The sequence below is a fragment of the Anas acuta genome, chromosome 27 (genome assembly GCF_963932015.1).
Source record: "Anas acuta chromosome 27, bAnaAcu1.1, whole genome shotgun sequence".
Classification (NCBI taxonomy): Eukaryota; Metazoa; Chordata; class Aves; order Anseriformes; family Anatidae; genus Anas; species Anas acuta.
In genome coordinates, this window is record NC_089005.1 from 5,744,465 (window position 1) to 5,770,894 (window position 26,430).

The window sequence follows — 26,430 nt, forward strand, 5'->3', positions numbered from 1 at the left end:
GAGCGTCACGGGCAAAGCAGGCTCAGCACAGCCTGTTCCAGTCCAGCGCGGGGCCTGCTCCTGCGGGGGCTCTCCACAGGCCGCGGCCTCCTCCTGGCCACAGCCACCTGCTCCACCGGGGGCTCCTCCAGCCACAGGGGGGCTGCAGCGTGGAGATCTGCTCCACGGGGGACCCATGGGCTGCAGGGGGACAGCCTGCTCCACCAGGGGCCTCTCCCTGCACAGGCCGCAGGGGAACTGCTGCTGTGAGCCTGGAGCACCTCCTGCCTCCTGCAGCACTGACCTCAGTGTCTGCAGGGCTGTTTCTCACTCCTCTGTCTCACAGGTGCTGATGTGCAGCGGTTTTGTCTTTCCTTTCTTAAATCTTGCTTTCTCAGAGGCATGGACTGCAGAGCCTGAGTTTATACAATATCAGTCTCCCCTTTTCTGGAAAATCTAGTAAATGCTTTTACTTAATACAAAATTTTTTCTTCCCAGTCTTTACGATATGTACCCCTCAATACCTTGCCATGCACTTTTGTCAAGGAAGCTAACGTGGACATTAGTTGTAACAATTTCCAATTCCAAACAAGTATTACAAAAGACAATATGAAACTTATTCCAGCCCTTCTCGGAGATGGGTGACTCAGTTGCTAGCCACCAGTCGACTGGAAGAGGTTCTTCACCCAGAGGGCTGTTGTGCACTGGCACCGGCTCCCCAGGGACGCGGTCCTGGACCAAGCGGAGTTTAGGAAGCGTTCGGACTCTGCTCTTAGTCCTACGGGCTGCACTCTGGGATAGGCCCGTGTGGGGCCCCTCCGCGCCCTCCTTGTCCGGGGCCCGCCGGCAGCCGCCTTGCGCCCTGCCGGCCACCGGGGGGCAGCAGGCGGCAGCGGCGGAGCCTGGGGAACGTTCGCGAGCTGCGGCGGCGGGGGCGCGATGGCCTCGGGCGGCGGGGGCCGGCGGCGGGAGCAGGCGCGGGGCCCGGGCAGCTCGTCCCCGGGCAGCCCGGCCCCCGCGCGGTCGCCTGGCCCGGGCCGCCTCTGCCGTCGGCGCCGCGGGCTGTGCGGGCTGTGCGGCTCGCCTGGCCGCCGGCAGCGGTGCGCGGGCCGGCGCCGGGAGCTGTGTCCGTGTCGGCAGCGGGGTGAGGGTCGGCCCCCCTCGGGGCCCCGTGTGCCGGGGCCGGCCTGGGCGGGGCTGCGGGGAGGTGCTGAGCGTCGTGTGTCTTGTCCCGTGGCAGAGCCCGCCTGCAGGAGCGAGGACGAGGAGAGCGAGGAGGAGGACAGAGGTGAGTCCCGCCGGGCCGTGACCCCCGGGGCCTGCGCGCAGGCCGCAGGGTCGGCACCCCCGGGGCCGGGCTGGGGGAGTGGCAGCTCCCGGAGCCTCGGCAGCGGGCGAGGGCAGCGGAGGCGTGGGCCGGGGCAGGGTGCCAGGCTGCCGTGAAGTCCAGCCGGGTTCCTCGGGCCTGAGGTGGGTTGTGCAGGAGAAGAGCTCGGCGAAAAGCCGGCGGTGTCAGGGGCGGTGGGGGCAGATGGCTGGAGAGCCCCGTGCGTGTGGGACGGGGGACCCGAGGGGCACCGGGGCTTTTCACCAGCCCGCCCCTTCTCTAGTGGACTTGGCGGAGAGCTCCTTGTTGAACAAGCTGATCCACACGTCCCTCGTGGAGTCCAGCCATCACGTGGAGATCCTGCAGAAGGACCCCAACTCGCCTCTCTTCTCCGTGAAAAGCTTTGAGGAGCTGCCCCTGTGAGTAGGCGGCAGCCCCGAGGCAGGTGGGCTTTGGAGCTGCCCCTGGGCGCTGTTAGCCATTCCTTGTGGAACGGTCGCTTTTGGTGCTTTTGGACAGGAAGAAGGAGCTCTTGCAGGGGGTCTACACCATGGGCTTCAACAGGCCATCCAAGATCCAGGAGACAGCTCTGCCAATGATGCTGGCACATCCGTGAGTACCACGGCCGCCTGGGTGAGCAGACCACCACCTTGGCTCCCCTGAGGCACCGTGGCATCGGGGTGCCGGTGTGGGGATGCCAAGCCTTTGTGCTCAATTAAGCAGCTTTTGCCTTGCAGGCCCCAAAATCTGATTGCACAGAGCCAGTCAGGGACAGGGAAAACGGCAGCTTTTGTGTTGGCGATGTTGAGCAGAGTTAATGGTGCAGAGAAGTACCCGCAGGTAATGTAGGAAGGGGAAAGCCCATGCGGTAGGGGTTTGCCTGCACCCTCAAGCCGCTGTCTGTGGACAGTTTCCGTTTTTGTCCCAGTCTCAGTGGTGGTCTACCTGCTGTGGCCGCTGTAGTGGGGTGGTAAACACCCAGGTAGCGTCCCAGCAGCAGGCAGGTCGGAGAGAAAGCTCGGGAGCGGATGAAGCTGCCAGCTAAAGGAGGGTACTTTTATTTGGTAGCAGTGGATTTAGCCAGGCCCTATGTTTCCTGACGTTCTGTTTTGAGGAGCATCCAGCCAGCTTTGACAAGCACGCGCAGAGACTCCAGCTGTTTGCTGTGACTTGTGCTAGTTTCTGGTGCCGTAAAAGCTCCTGGGAAGGCAAGTCACCTCTCTGGGTTCAGAATCACCTACGCAGGCTGGGTGCTGCACTTAAAAGTCTTGAATCTCAAGCATCCTATGTAATTTAAACTCTCAGTTGAAAGCTGGGCACAGAAGCAAATGGCACTGTGCCTGAAGAAACAAATTTTCCTAGCAAAAATCACGGGATCCCAGAACGGGCGAGGTTGGAAGGGCCCTCTGAAGATGATCTAGTCCAACCCCCCTCTGAGCAGGATCACCTAGAGAACACTGCACAGGATGGCATCCAGGCAGGTTTTGAATGTCTCCAAAGAAGGAGACTCCACAGCCTCTCTGGGCAGCTGGTTCTAGCACTCTGTCACCCTCACAGTAAAGAAGGGACCTCTCCTAGTAGTTGCCTTGAGTCCTTTCTGCCTTCAGCTGTATCCCCACCTTCCAAACCTGCAAAAGCGACTGCCGTTGCTGATCCCTCTGCAGATTTGGAAGAGTTTAGTGGTGAGATTTCAGCGTTTTGAGCTTTCCGTTCCTTTGAAATGCCTTCTCGTTTGTGTAGGGTATGCCATGCCAGGGGCGCTGTGTGCTTTTAAAAGATGTGGGTTTGTCTGACAGCTCTCTTTTCTCTCAAAGTGCCTCTGCTTGGCTCCAACCTACGAGCTGGCCCTGCAGATCGGACATGTGATCGAGAAGATGGGGCAGTTTTGTGCCGACATCAGGGTTACGTACGCTGTCCAGGGAAACAGAGGTGAGTCCAGCCCTGTTGAGCAGACTTGCGAGCAGTGTAACAGTCCTGTAAGGAACTAGCGGGATGCTGTGAGAGCTGTGAACTAGCGGGAGCTGTGCGGAGCTCTGAAGGCATGTGAAACAGCGTGTGAATTCCCGTGCCTTCTACGGAGTCATTCTCGTGACCGCTGTCTCCTTTCAGAGGTGGGGCACCCCTTTTGCTGGTTTCCACCTGACAAGGCGACAGGGAAGGGTCAGCCCTGCTTGATGGCTACCTGCAATTTTAAGCTCCTGAGCTCCGCTTTGCAATGACCCCCTCAAAGGCATTGATAGGCAGTCAGAGGCTGACACAGCAGGGTGGGAACCATGCTCAAGCAGCCAGAACATAGCAGATTTTGAATCCCTATCTCTCTGGATACTACCCTGCTCATTCTCAGCCAGGTGTGTGTGGCTGAGGAAAGTACTGCTCCTTGTACGGAGGTGGTGTGATACGATTTCTCCTCCTGCAGTTCTGCCAGGCGCCTTGCGGGAGGAGCAGATTGTCATCGGGACTCCTGGAACAATGCTGGACTGGTGTTTCAAACGGAGAGTGGTGAATATGAAGAGAATCAGCCTGTTTGTGCTGGATGAAGCTGACGTAATGATTGACCATCAGGGCTTCTCGTACCAAAGCATTCGCATTCAGAGGTGAGTACCAGTGCTGGCTTGTGTCCTGACACAATTCGAGATAGTCAAATGCAGTGTTTCTAGATGCCCTTAGATACATTGGGTAGCGAAAGAAAGAGAGCAGGAGAGACAGGAAGACAAGAGAGAGAGGGAGAGAGAGGAAGAAAGAAAACCACTTTGTGTGGAGGACACTGCAGAACAAGGGAGCCAAAGAAATTGTCTCTTGACTACAACATCCCTTGGATGTCCTTGGCCAGTCCTAGCTTTGCTCCTGATCAGAACATAGACAAGTAAATCTTCCTCCCCCGCTTTTTCCTGATTGCTCAGCTTTGAGCAAATCAGCCACCAAACCAGCCAAATAATCAGGGAAAGAGTATCCCTTTGATGCAGAAGGCTTTTGTTGATGTGAGAATGAGCTCTTTCCTGCACATCGGCAGGCTCTGGTCTGCTTAGTCCTGGGATGTGGCTTTCTTTAAAATTGTAACTGTTAGATGAATGGGACGATTTTCAGCTCACTTTAACTTCCTTTGAGCTGATACTGGACGATCCTTGTGGGCCGTTTTGAACTCAGGATATTCTGTGATACGGTGCCTTGTGTTGAAGGCGACACAAACAAAATAGCTTGAAACAGCTTTTCTTCAGGGCGTGGTGCAGGTTAATGAGGACTTCTGGGCAGCAGGCTGCTCTGCCAGGCAGGGTCAGGCATGCTAAAGGTTCTTCCTCTGGCTCTCTTTGGCATGATGTAGGGAGTGGGTTAACCAGTTTCAAAAGCTTTTTCCTGCTGTTCTTTCAAATTGGTTGCATTCAAAGTATTGTCAGCAGTCCCAGGAAACAGGAAGTTGGTAACTCTGATCCTGTTACAAGACACCGAAAGTCAAACCTCAGGCTGGAGCTCTTCAGGTTCTTGCTCCATAATAGGAGCAAGGATAAGAGCATAGCAGGCTTAATGCCTCTGGATCTCGGATAGGGATAGCTCTTTAGTGGCTGTGTTTCATTTGCTGTTCCTTTGAATATAACCAAAGCTGGCCTGGATAGAAGCACATTCACAAAAGTCTCGCTTTTTCCATTATTGAAACGTAAGCTTTTTCCAAAGTCTTTGTCCATCCACTTTCATAGGTGATGGATGGCTTTGAATTGTGGCTAAAAAACTCTGTGGGCCATGAAGGTCTTTACAGAGTGAATGACAGGGCTTGAAATGTAGCTGGAGAATCAGGGGATACGAGGACCTGTCCTTGGCACGTGCAAATGCTGTGTGTGAGCGGTGTCTGCAGGTGCGAAGAAGGAGGCCAAGTGTTAATTGGGTGTTTTTTCCTCCGATAGTAGATAGCGTTTTCGAATAATACTGCAAATGCAGAGTAGCTTATTCCTACGGGGCTCTTCCATAGAGCTGACTCATTCTGGAGTGCTGTGCTGTGCTGCACTGAGTGAGGAATGGCCCTCCCTGGATGGAGGAATCCCTTTGTTTCCAAAGCCTGTTCATCCAGAGGTAGCTTGTAGCATTCCTCACTGGTAACAAGTCCTTTTTCTGCTCTAGGGCTTTACCTAGGGGCTGCCAAATGCTGCTTTTCTCCACAACCTTCAAGGAAACAGTGTGGAATTTTGCAATGCAAATTGTCTCCAACCCCATCATAATAAAGCTCCGTCAGGAAGAGCTGACCCTGAACAATATCAGGCAGTACTACTTTGTGTGCAGGAACAGAGAGGAAAAGTACGAGGCCCTGTGCAACATCTATGGCAGCATCACCATTGGGCAGGCTATGATATTCTGCCAGGTAAAGCAGCTAGTTTGCCAGGAGAGAGTGGTGGTATCCTTGCAGTCAGTGGTATGTAAACGATCCATCTTACAGCGTGGCCTCAGTACTTCTGCTGAGACCATCAAAAGGAAGGGAGGGATGGGAAGCACGTGGACAGCACTTAAAGGACGGCCCTTCTGGCACTGCCATTAGATTGGCTGGAGCTGAGCATGAAAGCACGGGCACGATGACTTGCATCAAGTGCAGCCTTTAAAAGAGGTGTTGTAACAGCATCTCTCGCGACGGTTGAGATCCCGTTTGCCTGGCTTCCCCAGGGAACATTGCGTAGAAAGCATACTGTGTTTCCTTGCCCTTTGTACTTTGTGTCCTGACAAGGGCTTCTTGCTTGTCTGTGTCACTTTGGTCTTATTTTGAGGCTCTGCCTGTTAAAAATCAGCAGGGGCTCAACTTAAAGGAGCAGGGGATTTAGGGGAAGCTTAGCAGTGAAGGATTGGCAATGACTGAGAGGAGCAGCAGCAGCAGACCTGCTGCAAAAGCTCCTCCTGCCTCTTGCACACATCTAGACTCGCAGGAGTGCGGACTGGCTGTCGGTGGAGATGAGCAAGGATGGGCACCAGGTCGCCGTGCTGACGGCAGAGCTGACCATAGTGCAGAGGGCCAATGTGATTCAGAGATTCCGCGATGGGAAGGAGAAAGTCCTCATCACCACAAACGTCTGTGCTAGAGGTACCGTATCCTGAAAAGCAACACCCTCACAGCGTCTGCAGTGTGGGAATCCCCTTGCTTTGCCCCATGGCCCATCAACTTGCAGGGGACACATGATGCTGCTTCGTTTCTGGTGACACGACCTGTGCTCTGTGGCCTCTAGGTCTTTGGTTGCCTTGACATGTCACTGTAGTGTGCGCTGCAGAGCCAGGGCTGACTGCTTTATACTGCAAATGGACTGGCCCCGACCTGGGCACAGGTGATTGCTTTCAGAGCTGTGGGAGCTTGGTTGCGAGAAACCTTTCTGTCTTTCAGGGATTGATGTGGCACAAGTCACCATAGTGGTGAACTTCAGCCTCCCTGTTAATCAGGAGAAGCAGCTGGATTTTGAGACCTACCTGCACCGGATTGGGCGAACGGGCCGCTTTGGGAAGAAGGGCATTGTCTTCAACATGGTGGAAAGGCAGACCACGTACCTCATGCACAGTATAGAGGAGCATTTCCGTGAGTATCCTTGTGCCCAGCTCTGTGATGCTGCGAAGAGCTGAGGGACACGTGGATGAGAAGTGCATTGGGAAGTGTTAAGGGATGTCAGGAGTGTGGCCCAGGACCCCCATGCCTGGTTGCTGAAGCACAGCACAGGCCAGTACAGACCAGCATGGTCCTTGTGGGCTGCTGGAGCCCAGCCTGGTGCCTGGGCACCTGGGGTCTCTGCACAAGCTGAGGGATGCGTCTGCCACTTTACCCTTTGCAGGCTCAATCAGCATGTCACTGAACAAATGTCCCTGAGACCAACACGCACAGACACACACAAAGATACAGACACACAAGCACACACAAATCCCCTTCTCCTCATCGGCTGGCAGAGAGGGATGGTCACTAGTGCAAGCACACACATGCACTTCCAGGGTCCAAACACACACAGGTGTTTATGGGTCCGCAAGCACCATCCCAGCCCCTCTGTTCTTCTAGTGTCCCTGACCAGACCCCTGCCCTCTGACATCTCCCCTACTCGCTGGCTGGTCCAGCCTGATACTCGCATGGACCCCACCCACACACCTGATACCCTGGCCTGGGCCTGAGGGACCCCACAGTCACTAGGTGGCACAGGCTGGAGTTTGCAGGTGAATACACACACACACACACACACACCGTGCCCACACAGCCTGTAGAAGGTACAGATGCTCACCTCTGCCCCTAGCAGTTGTCACTTTGAGTTCATGTATACACACACACAGTCACAGTCACGCCAGTGCCCCCCAACAGATGTTTTTTTGGATGCACAGCATCCTCAGCCCAGTGGCTGGGAGCTGAAGAACCGCACTTGCTGTAGCATCTGCAGTGAGACCCCTGCACTGGCTCCAGTAGGTGGCAGCCGAGGCCAGGGGCAGCCTTGTCCCTGTCTGACTGCAGGAGTTGGCACCAGTTTTCATTCACGCACAGGTCTTACCAGTCGCTGGTGAGAAGGTACTGCTGTACTGCTGTATGCACGCACGTACACACACACACACACATACCAGGGATTGAGTGTGAGATCACAAGGAGACAGAAGTGGGAAAAGATTTAAGCAGGCGTAAGACTACAAGACAGACCGTGGCGATCAGTCTCGGGGCTAAACCAAAGAAGCACACCGACTAGCCCCATTTCACATGCAAGTGGCCGCTTCTGTGCCCTTTCCTGCTTACTCCCTCTTTGCGCCTCCCACCTCCCTTTCCTTCTGCACGTCTCATCATGGGTTTGTACAGCCCTCCCAGTTCCCACACCCCTTCCAGTCCAGGTTCCTCTGACTCACAGCCTTACCAGCTGTAAAGTGCAGGTGGTTCTTCTGGGAAGTGGCACCTGTAGTTTCTCGATAGCTCACCAATTAGTGTGAGTGGTGAGGTTAGTTTCTTGTCATTGTCTCATTGGTTTTGTCAGGTCTGTGTCTCCCTGTGTTTTGTTGCTTGTTTCCCCCTTTTCCCACGTTGCCCAGTTGCCAAGGTCCTTGATCGGATAACCTCTGTGGAATAAACATTCTGAGCTCCATCAGTCAGTGTGAGTGACCAGTTTGGGTTCCCATCACTATGTACATCCCTTATCATTTGTCAGTCAGGTTTGTGTCTGTTGTGCTCTCTCAAAGTTTGATTATCTCTTGAACTCTACAGAGTGGAAATGCCATGCTGAGCACTTTGGGTAGCTTTTCAGCCCAGAGTGAGGTTAGCACGTGCGCTGAGCCAAGAAGCAGTATCCCAGAGGTGGCCAATTGGTCCTGAGATAGCTAGAATCTGTGTCACCTCTAATCCAGCATGTCCTGCTGCAAAAGGCACAGGCAGGAGCAGGCCTGTGGTAGTGTGGTAGTGCAGTCGCTGTTGCTTTGGGGTCCATGTCTGTCTGTGCTAGGTTTGATGCAAACAGCTGGGCAGGTTTCTAACCTCTCACCTCCGTCATATGCTGAACAGCTCACAGCTTGTTTTATGTCATCTGTGGAAGGCAGAGCCGAGAGTCCTGGGCATGGCTGCCAGGGTTTGCCACTGCTAGCAGCCCCAGAGCAGCAGTGCTATGCCTTTGCCAACTCCTGGGCAGGCTGGTGCCTGGCTGTACTTGGCAGGCACTGACATTTGTTTTCTTTCTTCAGAAACCGAGATCAAGAGGCTTGACCCAGATGACATGGATGAGCTGGAACAGCTGGACAACTGAGCAAAATGTCAGGATTTGCTGCAGTAAATCCAAGTTGTGGTTTAACATGGATGGGAAAAGGTTTGGGAAATCTCCCAGTTTTCTTCAAAGTTCCTGAAGATGCTTGGTTTTGTTGTGTTGTTTTACAAAATGGGAAGATGGGAGGGGAGCGGGGGGAGAGTAGGGGGAAAGACACACACAACCCTCAGCCCTCAAAGTTTTGGGATTCTTGTGATTGTTTTTCTGGTAATAAAACTTCCTTGGTTTGTCTCTGAGTTTTTTATAGCCATAATTTTGCGTGTCATGATGAATCACCTGAAAACAGAACATGCAGGGGTTTAACAACATGGACCTGTTGGAGCAAGTCCGCAGGAGGGCCATAAGGATGATTGTAGGGCTGGAGCATCTCTCCGATAAAGACAGACTGAGAGAGCTGGGGGTGTTCGGCCTGGAAAAGAGAAGGGTTTGGGGAGACCTTACAGCAGCCTTCTAGTACCTAAAGGGGGGCCACAAGGAAGCTGGAAAGGGAGTCTATCAGTGAATGTAGTGATAGGACAAGGAGTAATGGATTTCAACTAAAAGGGTAGATTTAGTTTAGCTCTTAGGAAGAAGCTCTTACACTGAGAGTGACGAGACCCTGGAGCGGGTTGTCCAGAGAAGTGGTTCCTGCCCTCCACCCCACAAACAGGTGTTCAAGGCCAGGGCTGTGAGCAACCTGATCTAGCGGGAGGTGTCCCTGTCTGTGACAGGGGAGTTGAAACTAGGTAATCCTAAAGGTTCCTTCCAACTGAAACCATTCTGTGACTTTAGGATTGTATGATCTCCCAGTGATACTGGGAGACATGAAGAACAAGTGGTGCCAGCTCTTTTGGCACTGGGTATTTGAAAGAGACAGTGTAGGAAATGGTTATTACACAGGCTTTTGTGAGCCCCATGCCCCAAAGTGCACAATTTGGGATGAAGACAGGATATGAAAGACTAGTTCAGAGACCTCTATCATCTGCCAAGCTCTGGAGAGGCCCATGATTTCTTTCCCCAGAGTCTTGCGACTGCTGGAGCCCTGGGAGCATTCAAAGCCCCACCTGGGACTGGACCTTCCCCCTGCCCTTGGGCACTGTGATGGATGCACCAGTAGAGCGGTGCCCAGGGTTTCTTCCAGATTCTGAGTCAAATCAAGCAATCACTGAATAGAAATGTAAATCAAGTGAAAACTTGAAGGGATTAAAAAAATAAGAATGGAAGGCACGGAAAAGTTTGCTCAGTTCTCTACTGCAGCTACACAGGCAGTTACAATCAGCTGGTTCTTTAAGGCCTGAAACCAAAGAACACAGGCAGCAAGAATGACCAGTCTTGCACATATCCTGCGAGCATATCCCTCCAGTAAGGGTTTCCCCCAAATGCCCTTGCCATGCTTGAGCTGCACTAGGTCAAATCTAATCTTCCCTGGCAGTTGGCATCAGGGGCCGCATCAGGGGCCTCCCCGTTGATGGGTGGGCTGTTGGTGTGTGGGCAGCAGATGGTGAGTCTGAGTCCACAGCGAGAGCACATGGGTCCTTCTTTTATGCCTTTTCTTATGCCTTGTTCACAACCCTTTCAAAACAACTAAACGTGAATCTGGTGCTCATGATGAGCTTGTGCTTCTACGCATGTTCCACTTAGAATCAAGGAACTGTAGCGTATCCCAGGTTGAAAGGGCTCCACAAGGATCATAAAATGTAACTCTTGACTCCACAAAGGACCACCCAAAAATCAAACCATGTGCGTGTTGAGTATTGCCCAAATCCTTCTTGAACGCTGGTAGGCTTGGTGCCATGACTGCTACCCCTGGGGAGCCTGTCCCAGTGCCTGACCACTCTCTCCATGAAGAATCTTTTCCTAATACCCAAACTGAACCTGCCCTGACAGCTCCACGCCACTCCCTAAGGCCCTGTCACTGTCACCAGAGAGAAGGGATGAGCGCCTGCCCCTCTGCTATGCCTTTTGAGGAAGCTGTAGACAAAACCAAATGAGCTCAGCCGCTCCTCGTATGTCTTCCCCTCTAGACCCTTCACCATCTTTGTTGCTTTCTTTTGGACACATTGTGAGAGGTGTTGCAATGGCGTCAGCCAGCTGTTTGGGTACCCTGGGATGAATCCCATCAGGCCCCATAGACTTTTGTGCATGCATTTGGTGCAACAGATCCCGCATAAGTTGAGGGTTGGCTGGGAGTTTCTTGCTCCCACCATCACGGCCCTTCAACACAGGGCTCCAGGCGTCCCAAGGCCCGTGTTCGGTGTTGAAAACAGGCAAAGAAGACATTAAATGTCTGCTTTGTCTGTGACCCTATTTGTGAGGTGACTCATCTCATCAAGTAATAGACCAATGTTACTTGTAGTCCTCCTCTTGGTGTTGACATACTTTAAAAAGCCCTTTTTGTTGCCCCCCACAGTACTGGCCAGCTTCAAGTCCGAGTTTTGGCCACACAACTTTTCTCCTTCCAATGGCACACAGCATTTATGTAGTCCTCCCTCGTCACTTGAACTTGCTTCCAGTGTCCATAGACTTTCTTTTTCCGCCTAAGCTATAGAAGAAGATCCCTTCTCAGCCAAGCCAGCATTCTGCCCTGCTTGTTTAACATCCAACACTTTGGAATCACCTGCTCCTGTGCTCTTAAGAGGTGGCTCTTAAAAAGTGACTAGCACTGATGGACTCTGACACCTTCAGAAACAGATTCCCAGGGGACCTTATGAAGTGGTTAATAGCTTGCCTTCCGTTCTCCCCAGAACAAACCTGAATTCACCTAAAGTCTGAATTTACCTGAAGTCTGTTGTCCCTCAGACCTTCATCCAGGTCTAGGGCCCCAGCACATGAAGGATGTGGATCTGTTAGAATGGGCCACAAAGTTGATCAGAGGGCTGGAGCACCTTTCCTGTGAAGATGGGCTGAAGGAGCTGGAGCTGTTCAGCCTACAGAATAAAAGGCTTCGGGGTGACCTTATTGCAGCTTCTCAATACTTAAAGGGGGCTTATAAAACAGATGAGAGAAACTTTTTGCCTGGCCAGATAGTGATGAGACAAGGGGAATGGTTTTAAAATAAAAGAGGGGAGGTTAGATCAGAGGTTAGGAGGAAATTCTTCACTCAGAAGGTGTTGAGACATTGGCACAGGCTGCACAGAAGAGCTGTGGATTCTCCATCCCTGGAGATGTTCAAGACCTGGTTAGATGAGGCCTAGAGCAACCTGATCTAGTGTGTTGCATCCCTGACCATGGTGGAGGGTTTGGAACTAGATGATGTTTAAGGTCCTTTCCAACTCTCGCCATTCTATGATTCCGTGGATTCTATGACATACTACATGGAAGAGTGCAAAGAGGATGGAAACAGGCTTTTATCACTGGTGTCCAGTGATAGGAGAAGAGACAGTGAGCACAAACTGAAATAGAGGAGTCTCCCACTGATCATCAGAAAACACGTTTTTACTATGGTGATGACCAAGCACTGGCAGAGAATGCCCAGAGATTTTGTGAATATCTCTCCTTGGAGATATTCTAAAGCAGCCTGAACATGATCCTGGGCTACTGGATCTATGCTTGAGCAGGGAGCTTGGACCATATGCTGTCCAGAGGTCCCTTCAAACCTCTACTGTTCTGTGATTCTGTGAGCTTCTTCAATTGTACCTTTCCAATTCTCACCCTTGTCCCACTGGGAGTGACTGAGCAGCTGTTACGGTGTTTTTTTTTTTTTGCTGTCTGGTGTTAACCCAGAACAGGATCCCCTTCATTAGCTGAAATGATTGAACCATCTTAATAATACTACAACGTTTATCCATTATGCCAAAATGGGAATTTCCAGGGAGTGTATCAAGAAATCTTGATCTCCTCCTGTAACTTCTTTACCACTATTTTCTGCCGATTGTAATATGTATTTAATTTCTCTAATCTTTCATATATTTTCACTTATCCAGACAAAATGACCATTTCTAAAGTAATCTTCTCAACAGCCAATGTGGACATAAGCACTTTCCATTATTCTTCATTTTCCCTCCTGCCCTTATTCTCTGTTCACTCTGATAACTCTCCAGTTACTGCTTTGAACGTCAGGAAGTTAAAAGATTGCCCTATCTTTATGTAGTCCACTTGTCTCTTTAGCCAGCTCTTTGACTGTGTTTGTATTTAATATTTCATATCTGCCTATTTAAAACATTTCTTATAAGGTTACCTCTTGTGGAAGCTTCACTGGAAACAGCTTGCACCTAGCTGTGGTTTAACCCGGCCGGCAGCTAACCACCACACAGACGTTCGCTCACTCTCACCCCTCCCTCTCTGGGATGGGGGAGAGAAACGGGAAAGTGAAGGCTGTAAGTTGAGATAAAGGCAGTTTATTAAGACAGAAAAATAATAATAACAATAATGATGATGATGATAATAGTACTACTAATAATAATGTGTATGAAACAAGTGATGCACAATGCAATTACTCACCACCTGCTGACTGATGCCCAGCCTAACCCCGAGCAGCCAGCCCCCCCATCCTGGCTAGCCACACTTATATATCGTTTAGCATGAGGTCAGATGGTATGGAATACCCCTTTGGCAAGTTTGGGTCAGCTGACCTGGGTCTGTCCCCTCCCAGCAACTGCTGCACCTCCAGCCTGCCCACTGGCATGACAGAAGGAGAAGATGAAATGTCCTTGTCTTGGTGTAAGCACTGCTCTGCAACAATTAAAACACCAGAAGAAGAGAAAGTGGAAGAAGAAGACGCAGACAATGATGAAGAAGAAGACGCAGACGACAAATAAGAAAAAGAAAAGAAGACTAAGTAAATGAAGGAGAAAAAGAAGAAGAAGAAGAAGAAACGAAGAAGAAGAAGAGGAAATGAAGAAGACTAAGAAAACAAAGAAGAAGAAGATTAAGAAGACGAAGAAGAAGACGAAGATGAAGACGACGATATTTACGAAGAAGAAATGAAGAACATTAAGAAGAAGGAGAAGAAGAAGGAGAAGACGAAGACGAAGAAATGAAGAAGACTAAGAAAACGAAGAAGAAGAGGAAATGAAGAAGACCAGGAAAAGGAAGAAGAAGACAAAGAAAATGAAGAAACAAAGAAGACTAAGAAAACAAAGAAGAAGAAGAAAACGAAGAAGAAGAAACTATGAAAATCCTATGACTGCAAAAATAGAAGGCGGGGCTCAGGAGGAACAGCCAGTGTTGGAAATGAAAAAAAGCAGCCCGTTTCTTCAGAGTCTTAAGCCTATGCTACTAGGAAAAAAACAAAACAAAACAGGAGAGGAGAACAACAGCGGGAAGTTTACCTGTTCTCCAGGTGTTCAATTGCAAAGCCTCCTCTGGAGGATCAACAGCTGTGAATTCAGCGTGCTTAGGAGAAATCAGATCTACGTCTGAACCACAACTATTTCAGTAGTATCACTAACTTATGTTACTCTGAAGAAGCAGTCAGCACCGTTTCTATGTTAGGAAATAGCTGAACAGAGTCTGTTATTCACATGAATTATCCAGGCAGGCTTCTTCAGGAAGGCTGGGTTTCACTAGAACATTAGTCCGCAAGTCCCTTCTATTCCTTTTCCCCTTAGAATCTGGGGATGTTTCAGCTAAAAAGGAGGGCAGAAACACTCTCCGTAGGTCTCCACCATGTAGTAAAACAGGGCCGTGTACCTGGTTAACCTCTGCAGCCAGCAAAGCATTTCTATTTGCAGCAGTGCCCTGACCCCAGCCTCTTGCTGAGCTCCGTCCTGTGCTGCTCGGATGCTCCCGCTGCTCAGACACGGGGGCTTCGAGAGCCACCGGGCCAGCACAAGCCCCCGAGCTCACTGTCAAACTTCACATTTGGCATCTTTCACTTCACCAGCGCCGCCGGACGAGGAGCCCAGCAATGCCTGACGCCGCTCCGGGCTCACCTAAACGCGGGGCAGGAAATTCAGATTCAAAGCTGCGAAGGTTTTTCTTAGTGAAAGCATGGAATGAGTGGCCATCGGTGACTAACCTTACAGGAAGGCATTCACTTTGTGAATGCTGCAGTGAGTGAAGACTGAAGGCGTTTTCTGAGTGACCTAAGAGAGCCCACCCCGAAAAGCAGGACGTTTTATTGTCTATGTAACATCTCCTTTGAAGGTTCGAGCACGAGATCCACCAGGTTTAAAATCTCAAGACACGGATCTGCCACCACAGAAGCAATACATTTCATCTACTAAGCCTAAATACCGTATTTTGCCTTCTCTGTAGGTTTAAAAAAACACGGCCATGCTTGAAGGAATGCATTCTCAGATATTCTACGTATTTACAGTGCTTTAATTAATACCACAGACATGTTGTGCTGTTTAGGGGAATTTGCAATTACATTTTCATTTCCAACCAAACGCAGCCTGACACAAATTGGGAGCAACAGGAACTAATCATCTGGAAGCCGGGATATGCATCATTCGCCATTTTCTAAGAAAATGACAAAAATATAAAACCCCAGCAGTCTGAGAACGTGAGCACTGAGGTAAAGGCCTGATCAAACAAACGCGCACAACTATGATTTGTCCTTTTAACTCAGCAAAAGTCTGCAAACTGCCGTGGTAGCAAATGAGGAGAAGGAGCTGGTATTTACAGAAGTTGCAGCTGAAGATTCAGATAAACCATTCGGGTCGATGCTCCCTTCCTGCAGGTTTAAGCTGCGGTCACATCGCCTATTTCAAACCCTTTTGATTTCTACCAGTCACCCCAGATCCCACCTATTTTGCACGTTTTCCAATCAATGAATTCGCTACATGATTTCTGGGGCAGAAGAGCAGGCCTGGTGAAGAGGAGCATGCCTGGTGCCATCATTAAATCAAATCAAAAGCGTCCAGGAGAAGCCCGGGGTGTGATACTCACAGGGAATGTTTGCGAGCGGCCAAGTTCAGCAGAAGAGAATAGGCAGGACTGGAAGCCCAGGGGAACGAGATGCATCTGTTGTTGTAGGCAGCCCCAGCAAAATGTTACAGCTTCACTAGCCTGGGGCATGATTCCCCCCTTCCCTTTTCACAGCCAAGTACAATATTAGCTTGCCTTTTCTTTTATTTTTTTTATTATTATTATTTTTATTTCTTTTTGCCATCGTCAGGCTGAGGCCGGCTGAGAATATCTTGTGTCTAGACTAATAAATGTTTGTGCGGATTTTGCAAGAGTGGCTTATGGGAACAGAATCCACTTTGTGTTTTCTGCTGGAGGAAAAAAAATAAAATAAAAATAAAGGAGGAGCATTAAAAGCAACCAAGCACCCCTGTGCATTTGTTTGAAATTGCATATTACGGTGCTGCTATTTTATGTGCAATCAATACATAATTTGGAAGAAAAAAATGCTTTTAAAATTCAGAGCTATCCCTGAGCAGCTAAGGTTCTCTTGGAAACTGAAGGAGGAGTCTGAAATGATTGTTCTTGTGTTTGCATCCCCCAGTGGGAAAGGCAGCGCACAAGTAGAAACCACTGTGCTTTGAGGCGGCATGAATCATTAAGAATAAAAATCCCCCCTCCCTCCCCCCCCAGTTAAACATGAGATATTAAAACTGAATCTAGGACAAAGGTAAACTAAACAGACTCCTTCCTTCCCGGGCAGTCAGTGGGTTAAATCAAATATCAAAGGGGCAACATCAACCTTATAACTTCCTCTGCCGAAATTAAAAAAAATAAAAATAAAGGTAACTTCTATTTTGCCTGCCCCGACCCCAATCGCATCGCCCGAATGGGTGCAAACTGCTGGGATATGTGAGGGCCCAAGCCTACATTTTCCCTTTTTCGTATTTGTTGGAGGAGGGCGGGGTATCTCCAGATGAAATGGCTGACCGAGCTTTTTATTTCCTCGCTTTGGGTGGAAATGACTGAATCTTTCCAGGCAGCGGAGCAGTGCTCGACCGGCTCCCTCGGCCTCCCCGCGTGGGAAGAGCCCTGCCGGGAGCAGCCCGCGTAACCCTCAGATGCCAGCCCCATCAGGATTAGGTCTAGCAATGGGATGTTGGCTCCTCTAAGTGAGGACGCATCCTCTCGAAACACATACACAGAGATTTAAATGAGATATTCCCAAGAACACCTGCCTATTCTTTCAGCACGTGTGCAAAGAGTAAATTCATTTTACTTCATTCCTCTTTTTCTCAACTCTCCCCTCCTTCCTCCAGAAGGAAACAACCAAGCAATATTAGCAGGGCCTTCCTTTTCCCCTGGTGGAGTCCAAGAATGCGAGAATTGAGAAAAGCAACTTGTCAGGAATCAAGTTTAAAAAGAGTGTTTGTGGACTGCGAGGTAAAATACCGGAAGCTGTAATCAGAAACACAACTTTTAACTAAAAAAAGCTTCTTTCCATTGTAAATTATTCCAGTTAGTGAAATACCAAATTAGTTCTCTGCTCAGCCACAGCCTCCTCCACCAAATTTAAGGAAAACCTGCAAAGAAGTCAAAGTTGTAAAACATTTGTCAGATGCAAGGGGCAGCGTTGCGTGGGTTAGCATCACGCTCAGATGCCCACAGTACCAACAGGTGCTTTCTTTCCAGAGGCACCAGCTCCTCCAAGAGTTCCCCGCACGAAGAACTGAAGAAGCTGCAGGCAGGGTGAGCCTTCCTCAGTCCTCATCCTCACAGCGAGGAGTACTGGGGACGGGGAGCTGTGTTTCGGCTTGCTAAGAAGCAGAAACCCCCCGAGTTTTCAGGCGGGCTCCGCTCAGCTCCCCTTGTGACTGCTGCTCGGGACACGACCCTGCCTTGCTCAGCACCCTCGACTCCAGCAGGTGCTGCTGCTGGCAGCTGCCCTACGTATACAAAAAAAGAAGAAACCAACACAGTATTTTCCTGCTTTTAAAGTATATCCTGAAGATTTACTAGGCATTGTGACATTCTGCAGAAGCCCACAGCTGTAACTAAGGTTTGTGGGGTGTAGAGGGGCTGGGGGCTAAACAAGGCCAAGAAGAGCCACATCTCCTCCCCGGTTGTCTCCCCTGTACTCTTTTTAGGACATCCAACATTCCCAGATCTCGTTTTGTCCCAGTGACCAAACAGGAGCCTGGCACTCATGCACTACGCCTTAAAACCTCTACAAACCGCGCGCCTAAGTCACAGCACTCATTATAAGCTGGCAGCTCTTTCTGGTCTCACAAACTATATGTGGCTTGAGAGATGCTCTCCAGATTCAGGGTGCTGAACACCTGCAGCCTTTGCCATAACCATGACAAAGTTCAGGAGCTCCCTGCTGGCTCCAAGGCTGGCTCCAGCAGCAGCTTCAAGCTGTGGGTCAAGAAGGCCAAGACACCCAACGAGAACCTGCAACACCAAGTGGCTTTCTGGAACAGCTCCAAACACAACTGGAAGCCTATTGGTTTTTTTGGAAGTGAGCTCTTCTGGACCTGTTAGATGCAAGCAGAAGTCAAACTTTCAAAGCATGTTTGCATCGTTAAGCTCTCCATGATCCATCTCCAAGGTCTTCTAAGAGCTAGTAGCAACGTGGTCAGAGTTCTTGCCTGTTTTTCCCTTCACGTTCTTCCACGTCAGCAGCCGTGTGCTCCCTTTGGGCTGACTTCCAGAGCTGGGTAGAAAGGATCCCCTGGAAGCAGAGATGCTGCTTTATGCAACACCTTGCAGCTCACTGCACTCTGAAGGGTACACAAAAAGAGGTGAGTGGTCCTGGTGTGGTTCCTTCCAGCTCTCAGAAAGGCAAGAGAACTGGAAATGAACCATCAGCCAAAGGGAGGCATGGCGCAGCCTTACGAAATGCCATCTGGCTGCTACAGGATAAGGAAAGGAGGCATTTTTGGTGGCTCCCATCTCCACAGAAAAAGAAACAACTATTTATGCAGCAGAGTGGTTGGAGTATTTCAGGAGGCCCTGAGCTACCCCAAAAACCAACAACAAAACCACAAACCAAACCGAAACCAAACCAAACTAACATGATGGACTGCAATAAAAGATGAACATCAGAATTAATACTACCAATGACAATAAAGATGTTGAAAACTTGGGTCATCACATCCCTTGTGTAGACTGCAGGAGGAAGCACCTTTAGTGCCTGATGTGACAGTGTCAGAAAGTTAATTAATAACACCACAAAACTGGATTCCTGTGAGCACACACTCAGCAAAGGTGATACAACCGACAGCCGGACTTAAACACTGATACTGGTACCTGACTGGGAAACAACGAGGAAACAAAGGGAGGAGGGGAAACCGTGCTATCCTGAAAATTGCATCACTTGTTTACAAGTCACCGGCAACTCCGAGGCAAACCATCTCAGGCATTTATGGATCAGTGACCTCACGTCTCTGGCACAGGACGGAGAGGGAATACCGACCGTGAGTTCACAGAAGGGAACAGCGCGTCCAGGCCCTCCTGCACTCCGCCAAATGTGGTCAGAATGTCCCCTCCCCTCATCACCCCAAAACTTATCACGTAGGACTTCTATTAAACAGACCCCAAAGAGCTCGTTCTGTCAATTTTGCAACAGGCTCAGGATTTCTCAAAACTAGAGAGGCTAATTTCATAATATACAAAAATACTGCATCTGGCCATCTGGCACAGGGGAATTCTCAGCTAGACTTCAGCCTTGAGACACAAAGCGAAACTGACCATAGAAATAGAGATTGGCCAGAGCTCAGCCACAAGCGAGTATGCCTCCGTTATATTTATTAGGTGCAAACAGAACTAGAAAAACAGTTTACACTGACTTGCTGCTTTAGAAGTTAGTTCCATAAAGACGGAAGAAATTCTCAACTCAAACTTGAAGAAAGCATCAGACTTCAAAACCAGTCGTAGATCTTTGAAGTAAGACTGTTATGAATTCAGAAGCCACATCCAAACAAAAAGATCATTTATATTAATGGTAACTAGATTAAAAAAAAATTAATCCTGTCCCTCAGGCTTTGTAAGTGACTGGGGGAAAAACAGCGCAAGGATAGTAATAAGCCTAAGTGAAACACCACAAACTGCTAAGGGAAGCAAAAGACCCAAGGAAACAGCCTTTTTGGTACATTAGGAACAAAAGGAATCCTAACAACAGCACAAAGTCCATCACTTGACAGAAATTCTTCAGCGTAGAGAAATTTACAAAAGGCAGAACCGTTCAAAAGCCAGCTCTAACAGGCTCCAGGGACGCATGGACACGCAGCGATAAACATCGGTTTTCCCAGTAATAACCAGCAGAGATAAATGACGACAATTACGGCTAGCAAACGGAGCGCTGGATGCAGCTGAAGCAGGCACAGGTCATCGAGGGCTTGGCAAGAGAAGAGAGAGCCCAGGAGAGCCACAAGAAGCATTCAAGGAGTAGGAAAGCCTCACAAAGAGAATGCGTGCCCTACCTCCAAGTGTTATGTCTCAAACTTGTCTTTGTTAAACAAGCACAGTGCACAGGTGCTTTACGGAAATGCAGAGGGCTTTTTGGCTGAGGAAAGCTAGTAGGACTGCCAGCCTGAAGTTAGCAGTCACCTCGTTTAGAAAAAATGGCACCTCCTTCTAACGAGCTCCGGGGAACCCAATTAACAGCGTAACTGGAAGAGGCTGCCTTGCTGGCAATGTTTCAAGATGGTAACAAATGGGTTTTCTACTTAATGTCTGCTTGTTCGGGGAGGTTTGGACTTACAGCCTATGGCATTTGGGTCTTGGGGTTTGCCTCATACAGGTTGTTCTCCACAGCTGGACCAGGTTCCTCAGAGCACCCACCAGCTCCTCGTGCGTGAAACCCCTCTGAGCAAACACCAACGCAGCACAGGCTGCTGCTTAACACCAGCAGCACAGCTTTCCAAACTCCCCTCTCCTTTCCCCCTCCAGCGGGCTGCTCGTGTTCACCTCAGGCCTTCCACAACAAAGCCCCCTTTGCACGGATCGCCGTGCACTTTGACAGCCCCAAGGCGCTCTCTGGGGCGCCTGTCCCGGCTGGGACCGCCACCTCAGCCTTGACTCACCCTTCAACGAAGCCAAACTCCTCCGTCAAGCCTGACGGGGAGCCCCAGCACCTACCGGGCAGCGCTGACAGCCGCAGCCTCTCCGCTCCCTCAGCGCCCCGCCGCCGCCTCCATTAGGCGCCTCGCCCCGCCGGCTGCCGATCTCCAGCGCCGCGCAGCACCTGGGGGACAGCCGGGCGTCAGGGCGGCCCCCGGTACCGCAAAAACCCCCGGCAGGGCTGGGGACATGGCCCCGCTCCCCTCCCACCGCCACACCGAGCGCGTGTGTGTATATATAGAGGGGGGGGAGCCCGGTCTCGGCTGGCTCCGTCCCGTTTCAAGGCACGGAAAGCGAAGTTGCTCGCCCTGCCCGTGTGCCCCCCATACCCCCGGCTCTGTCACAGCCCAACCGCGCCCCGTTCCCCCCTCACAGAGCCGGGGAAGGGGTGCTCGCAGCCGCCCCTCTCCTCAGGGCCGGCCGGGGGAGCGCCTCGCCTTCTCCCCGGGGGTCTCCCGTGGCCGCTTGGGGTCGCCTCCCGCAGCCGCCTCGCCCCCCTCTCCTCTCAGCCCCGCCGCCTGCCTCCTCCTCCGCCGCCGCCGTTTTGCGTCTCCGGGAGTCGTCCGCTGCCGGCGGGGCGGGCGCTGAGCCGTCGCCGAGTCCCAGCTCCGCCGGCCGCCCGGGCCCTCGCCTCGCAGCCCGCGGCGCCCACTCCCATCCTCCTGGCGCCTCGCAGCCTCCCCCCCCCCGTCCCCGGGAGGGTTTGAGAGCCGGGCAGGGCCGGGCAGCGGCGGGCAGCGGCGGGCCGCGGTGCCTCAGCCTCCCCCGGCAGGGAGCGGGGCGGAGCCACTCCGCCCGGCAGGCGGCGGCTGGCCCGGCCCGGCTCGGCTCGCCTCGGCTCAGGGCATAAAGGCGCTGAGGGCGCCCGGCTCCCCGACCTCGGCTTCTTCTCCAGCCCCGAGTTCCCCTCAGGTGCCCGCTGCTGAGGGAGGAATGCCCTCCGGGGCTGGCTGGGACACCCCCAAAACCTTTGGAGAAAAAACAAACAAACAGCGAACAAACAAAAAACCCACCCCCAACCCCCTTTTTTTCCACCTCCAAGTTGAATAAAGAGGAGCTCTTCCTTCAGTACGTGTCCAGATATCTTAGTCTACGTTTTGCTTTAACTCCCACTACGTACTTCTCTTCAATACGCTGTGTTTCCACATACCGCTGCTTTTAGCAATGTTTTTACCTCAGACGCTAAAAGTTGATCTTTTCCCCAAGTCAGAAAAAACAGAATGGGGCTTCTGGGAACCCTTAGCTGTGACAGCTGTTCATGTCCAACCGAGATTTACGCCTTTATATATATTTAACTGTGAAGGTCTTCTTCTCTCCAGACTAATAACGGGGAGAAGTTTGCCCAAAACTTCGAAGAGCAAAAGTTTTGATGCCAGGAACGCTCCTGCTTCCTCGTTGCCTATCATTCCCTTTTAAGTATGAAATTTTCCAGTTGCAATGCAATGAGCTGACTGTGGTTCCATAGGTAAAGATGCATTTAGGATACCAGGTTTTCAACATCGTCTTGAAGTGGATAAGAAGAAACACATTTTTGCCTCAGTGATATTTTTTTTTCCTCTCCTTTGCCTGGAGATGCAATGAAAGCTTCCTGTTGTCCGCTCAACACAGGCATCTTCTTCGCGGTAGCTTTTTAAATACAGTGCTAACAACACAGCTCTTTGTTCCCTTCTGTACATCTACTGAAACGCAGATTAGGTGCCAGGCGTAGGTCAGTCTTGGAAAAAGCTGCCACCCCTAACACACTGACAGAAACGTCGGCATTGAGTTGCACCTGGCTCACGATTTGCCAGTGTTTGCCTAGAAAGCTCCGTGGTTTATATAGCATAGATAGATCCTGAAACAATTGAGAAAAGTTAGACTTGGAGCACTGTGTCCAACAGTTCTGGGCTCCCCAGTACAAAAAAGACAGGGGTCTCCTGGAAAGAGTCCAGCGGAGGGCAACAAAGACGATAATGGGGCCTGGAGCATCTCCCCTGTGAGGAAAGGCTGAGAGACCCGGGGCTGTTCAGCCTGGAGGAAAGACTGAGAGGGGATCTCCTCAATGTGTATAAATATCTGAGACATGGTGGACAGAGGGATTTGGCCAACCTCTTTTCAGTGGTTTGTGGGGACAGGACAAGGGGCAATGGCCACAAAATGGAGCCCAGGAAGCTCCGCACCAACATGTGAAAGAACTTCTTCACAGTGAGGGTGACGGAGCACTGGGACAGGCAGCCCAGGGAGGTTGTGGAGTCTCCTGCTCTGGAGATATTCAAGGCCCATCTGGATGCCTACCTGGGCAACCTGCTCTAAGGAACCTGCTTTGGCAGGGGAGTTGGACCCGATGATCTCTGGAGGTCCCTTCCAACCCGTACAATTCTAACAAAAAGGACTGGTTCATATTCATACTGGTGCCTCAGTGGTGGAAGACGCTTATTAGACTGGCCTAGAAACCTGAAGTAATGTGCTCAGGAGTGCTAGCTAGCATCCCAAAAACTCAGCCCTGTAGAATGCAGTCACGGGAGAAAGATGAAAATGCAGTCACGGGAGAAAGATGAAAATGCACTTATAACAGATTAGGAAAAAAGCTAGGAAGCAGAAATGGATATTTTTATGGTGTGTACTCTTTTGAGCACCTCAGAAGTTCTTGTCACCTGTCTTGTCTGTGATTCCTCAGCTTCATGTTCATTATATAAAGGATTTCTCAAAAAGTCATTTTAGAGAACAAGAAAAGCAAACCATATACACAATCCCATTAAAAATGTCAAGCATAGATAAAAAACATCATACGATGGGTGAACAATGTCTGACGGGTAGGGCTCAGAGGGTTATGGTAAATGGGGCTACATCAGGCTGGTGGCTGGTCACCAGTGGGGTCCCCCAGGGCTCCGTTTTAGGGCCAGTTCTTTTCAATGCTTTTATAAACAATTTGGATGTAGGACTAGAAGGTGTTTTGAGCAAATTTGCTGATGACACTAAACTTGAAGTTGTTGACTGTTGAGGGTGGAAAGGCCTTGCAGAGAGATCTGGACAGATTGGAGAGCTGGGCGATCACCAACCGCATGAAGTTTTACAAGAGCAAGTGCCGGGTCCTGCACCGGGGACGGGGCAACCCTGGTTATATGTACAGACTGGGCGATGAGATGCTGGAGAGCAGCTCTGCAGAGACGGATCTAGGGGGGTCGTGGTTGACAACAAGTTGAGTATGAGCCAGCAGTGTGCCCTGGCAGCCAGGAGGGCCAACCATACCGTGGGGTGCATCAAGCACAGCACTGCTAGTCGGTTGAGGGAGGTGATTGTCCTGCACTGCTCCGCGCTGTGCGGCCTCACCTCGAGCACTGTGTGCAGTTCTGGGCACCACAGTACAAAAAGAACATTAAACTGTTGGAGAGTGTCCAGAGAAGAGCTACGAAGATGGTGAAGGGCCTTGAGGGGAAGACATATGAGGAGTGGCTGAGGGCACTGGGCCCGTTCGGCCTGGAAAGGAGCAGGCTGAGGGGAGACCTCATCGCGGTCTACAGCTTCCTCATGAAAGAATCATAGAAACACAAGGTTGGAAAGGACCCACAGGATCATCTAGTCCAACCATTCTTCTATTACCATTACTACCTATTACTAAAATAGCAGTAAGCACAAATGAAAGCTTAAGAACACTTTCTATTACTATAAAAATAAATAATTTGTAATACATGGTTAGTAATATTTAGCAAACAGTGTGCTACCACCATCACAACGGCCTATTACCCCTTCTAGCTTCAGAGGCATCCTTATACATCCAAAATAGAGAGGAGGATATCAACTATATGGATCTCTCTCAGCAGTGGTTTCACAACAATTAGAAAGAAGAAACAGTTGCTGAGAAGCCACAACAAGCTCAAGTTAATTTCTGGACTTTGAATAATTACTCCTTAAGTTCTCTCTCTCTCCATACAGTAGAGCACGCTCCTGACTAACTTGTACAGTGCACTCTGAATAGGAGAGATTTGTTTGCCTAAGCTAAAGGAAGAAATAGAAAACCAAGAAAGCTACTTAACTTTTAACACTTAAATTAAATGTTAAGTTACAAAAGTTCACAGGCCATGAGATAACATAAATAAATCCCTTCTCGAGCTAAAAGATCTCTTTTTTTTTTTTTCAGGAGCGGCCTCCCTGAATCTAAATAATCCTCTCACAGGCAGAACAGAGTGTCCGTTCTAACTCTTTATCAGATGTGGAAGAAGAGATCGAGATGACCAATGCCTAAAAAAAAGAGGCACTCTCTTTTCAAGGCAGACTGATCGGCACAACAAATTTCATCTGTTCTCAAGCACAAGCAACTCTAAGATAAATGGGTTCAAGGATCTTCAATGTGAAGAGTGAATATCCAAGCGTATACTGGGAACACCTGACTTGGACCATGGATGCCTCACACAGATTTCTGAGGAGTTCGGACAACTCCGAAATCATCTTTTACAGGAAGAGACCAGAGAATTTGACTCAGTGTAAAACTGGCACAGGCAGAAATCTCCCCAATTACAGATGCTCAAGCGCATTAGTTAAAAAGAGATTAGAGTGTGACTAGAGAGAAGTCTCAAACTCTTGTTATATACTTAAATTTCTCTCCAAGGATGGAACAACTGCTATCACCGTGCATGACTGGCTGTAGAGGGAGAGAGCGAGTGAAAGACTTAGAAAAGCACCTTCCCTTCGTAGTCCTCCTGCTCCCAAAATGGTTCCCAAGGAAAACTACTGACAGACTAAGGTTAACTGCTTTGAAAGGGCTGTGTGGGTGGACCCATTGTCTTCAAGTTTAAGCTTTTTCCTGCAGAAACTGCCAACAATTATGCCAAATATAACAGTGGTTTTGCAAGATGGATAAACATCTTCCAGACTGAAAGGGAGAAGTCGTACTGTTGTTGTCTGTGCACAGACAGCTAAGCAGTGAAGAGCTGTGATAAATTAGTAGGGGTTTGTTCATTGTCCTTGAGAATTTAAAGAATCTACTGAGTAGATAAGGTTTCACAACTCACGGCATTGTAACATGGGGACAAATGGGGAAGGGGGGTTGGGTAAACATCCTTGTTAAAACAAGGATTTTGTAAGATACCACCCACCCACTGCAAGACATCCTATTTTGCCCCCACCTGAACACAAGCACAACGCATGATCACCGGAGGAAGAATAACGACCCCCAACAACAGACTGCTCAGCCTCAGAACAAGTCTCGACAAGTCGACAAGTCGACAGGTCAAGTCTCGACAAGCCAGAACTTGAATGCTATAAAACAGCGACACTGGAAAGGGGAAGTTGCGTGCTGTGGTGGAGCGGAGACTCCCCAGCCGCCCAGTGCTGTTTTGCTTGTGTCTGCTTACTTGATTAATAAAATAATTTCAATAGACCAGAAAATTGTGTGGTCTAACTTATAACAATTTGGTGCCGTGACTCGGATAAAGGCATCAGACTGAGGTGCATTTCAGGGGAGGCGCCCCGCCGAGTTCGGCGGCCTCTGAGAATGCAGGCCTCACTCGGGACCTTTTACCGACGA

General features: G+C 50.1%; 1 protein-coding gene across 2 annotated transcripts; it reads left to right on the forward strand.

The window, feature by feature from the left end:
* Nucleotides 1-850: 850 nt before the first annotated feature.
* LOC137845333 (ATP-dependent RNA helicase DDX25-like) lies at nucleotides 851-9,530 on the forward strand. 2 transcript variants are annotated; one of them, XM_068662436.1, is made up of 11 exons: nucleotides 853-1,123; nucleotides 1,220-1,267; nucleotides 1,590-1,725; nucleotides 1,826-1,918; nucleotides 2,044-2,146; nucleotides 3,121-3,235; nucleotides 3,723-3,900; nucleotides 5,414-5,651; nucleotides 6,197-6,359; nucleotides 6,654-6,842; nucleotides 8,953-9,528. In XM_068662436.1, the coding sequence occupies exons 1-11, from the start codon at nucleotides 919-921 to the stop codon at nucleotides 9,012-9,014; spliced, it is 1,530 nt and encodes a 509-aa protein (XP_068518537.1). In that variant the 5' UTR covers nucleotides 853-918; the 3' UTR covers nucleotides 9,015-9,528. The 2 variants fall into 2 exon arrangements, with proteins under 2 accessions (XP_068518536.1, XP_068518537.1); XM_068662435.1 differs by having other exon boundaries at nucleotides 851-1,267; nucleotides 8,953-9,530.
* The last annotated feature ends 16,900 nt before the right edge of the window (nucleotides 9,531-26,430 follow it).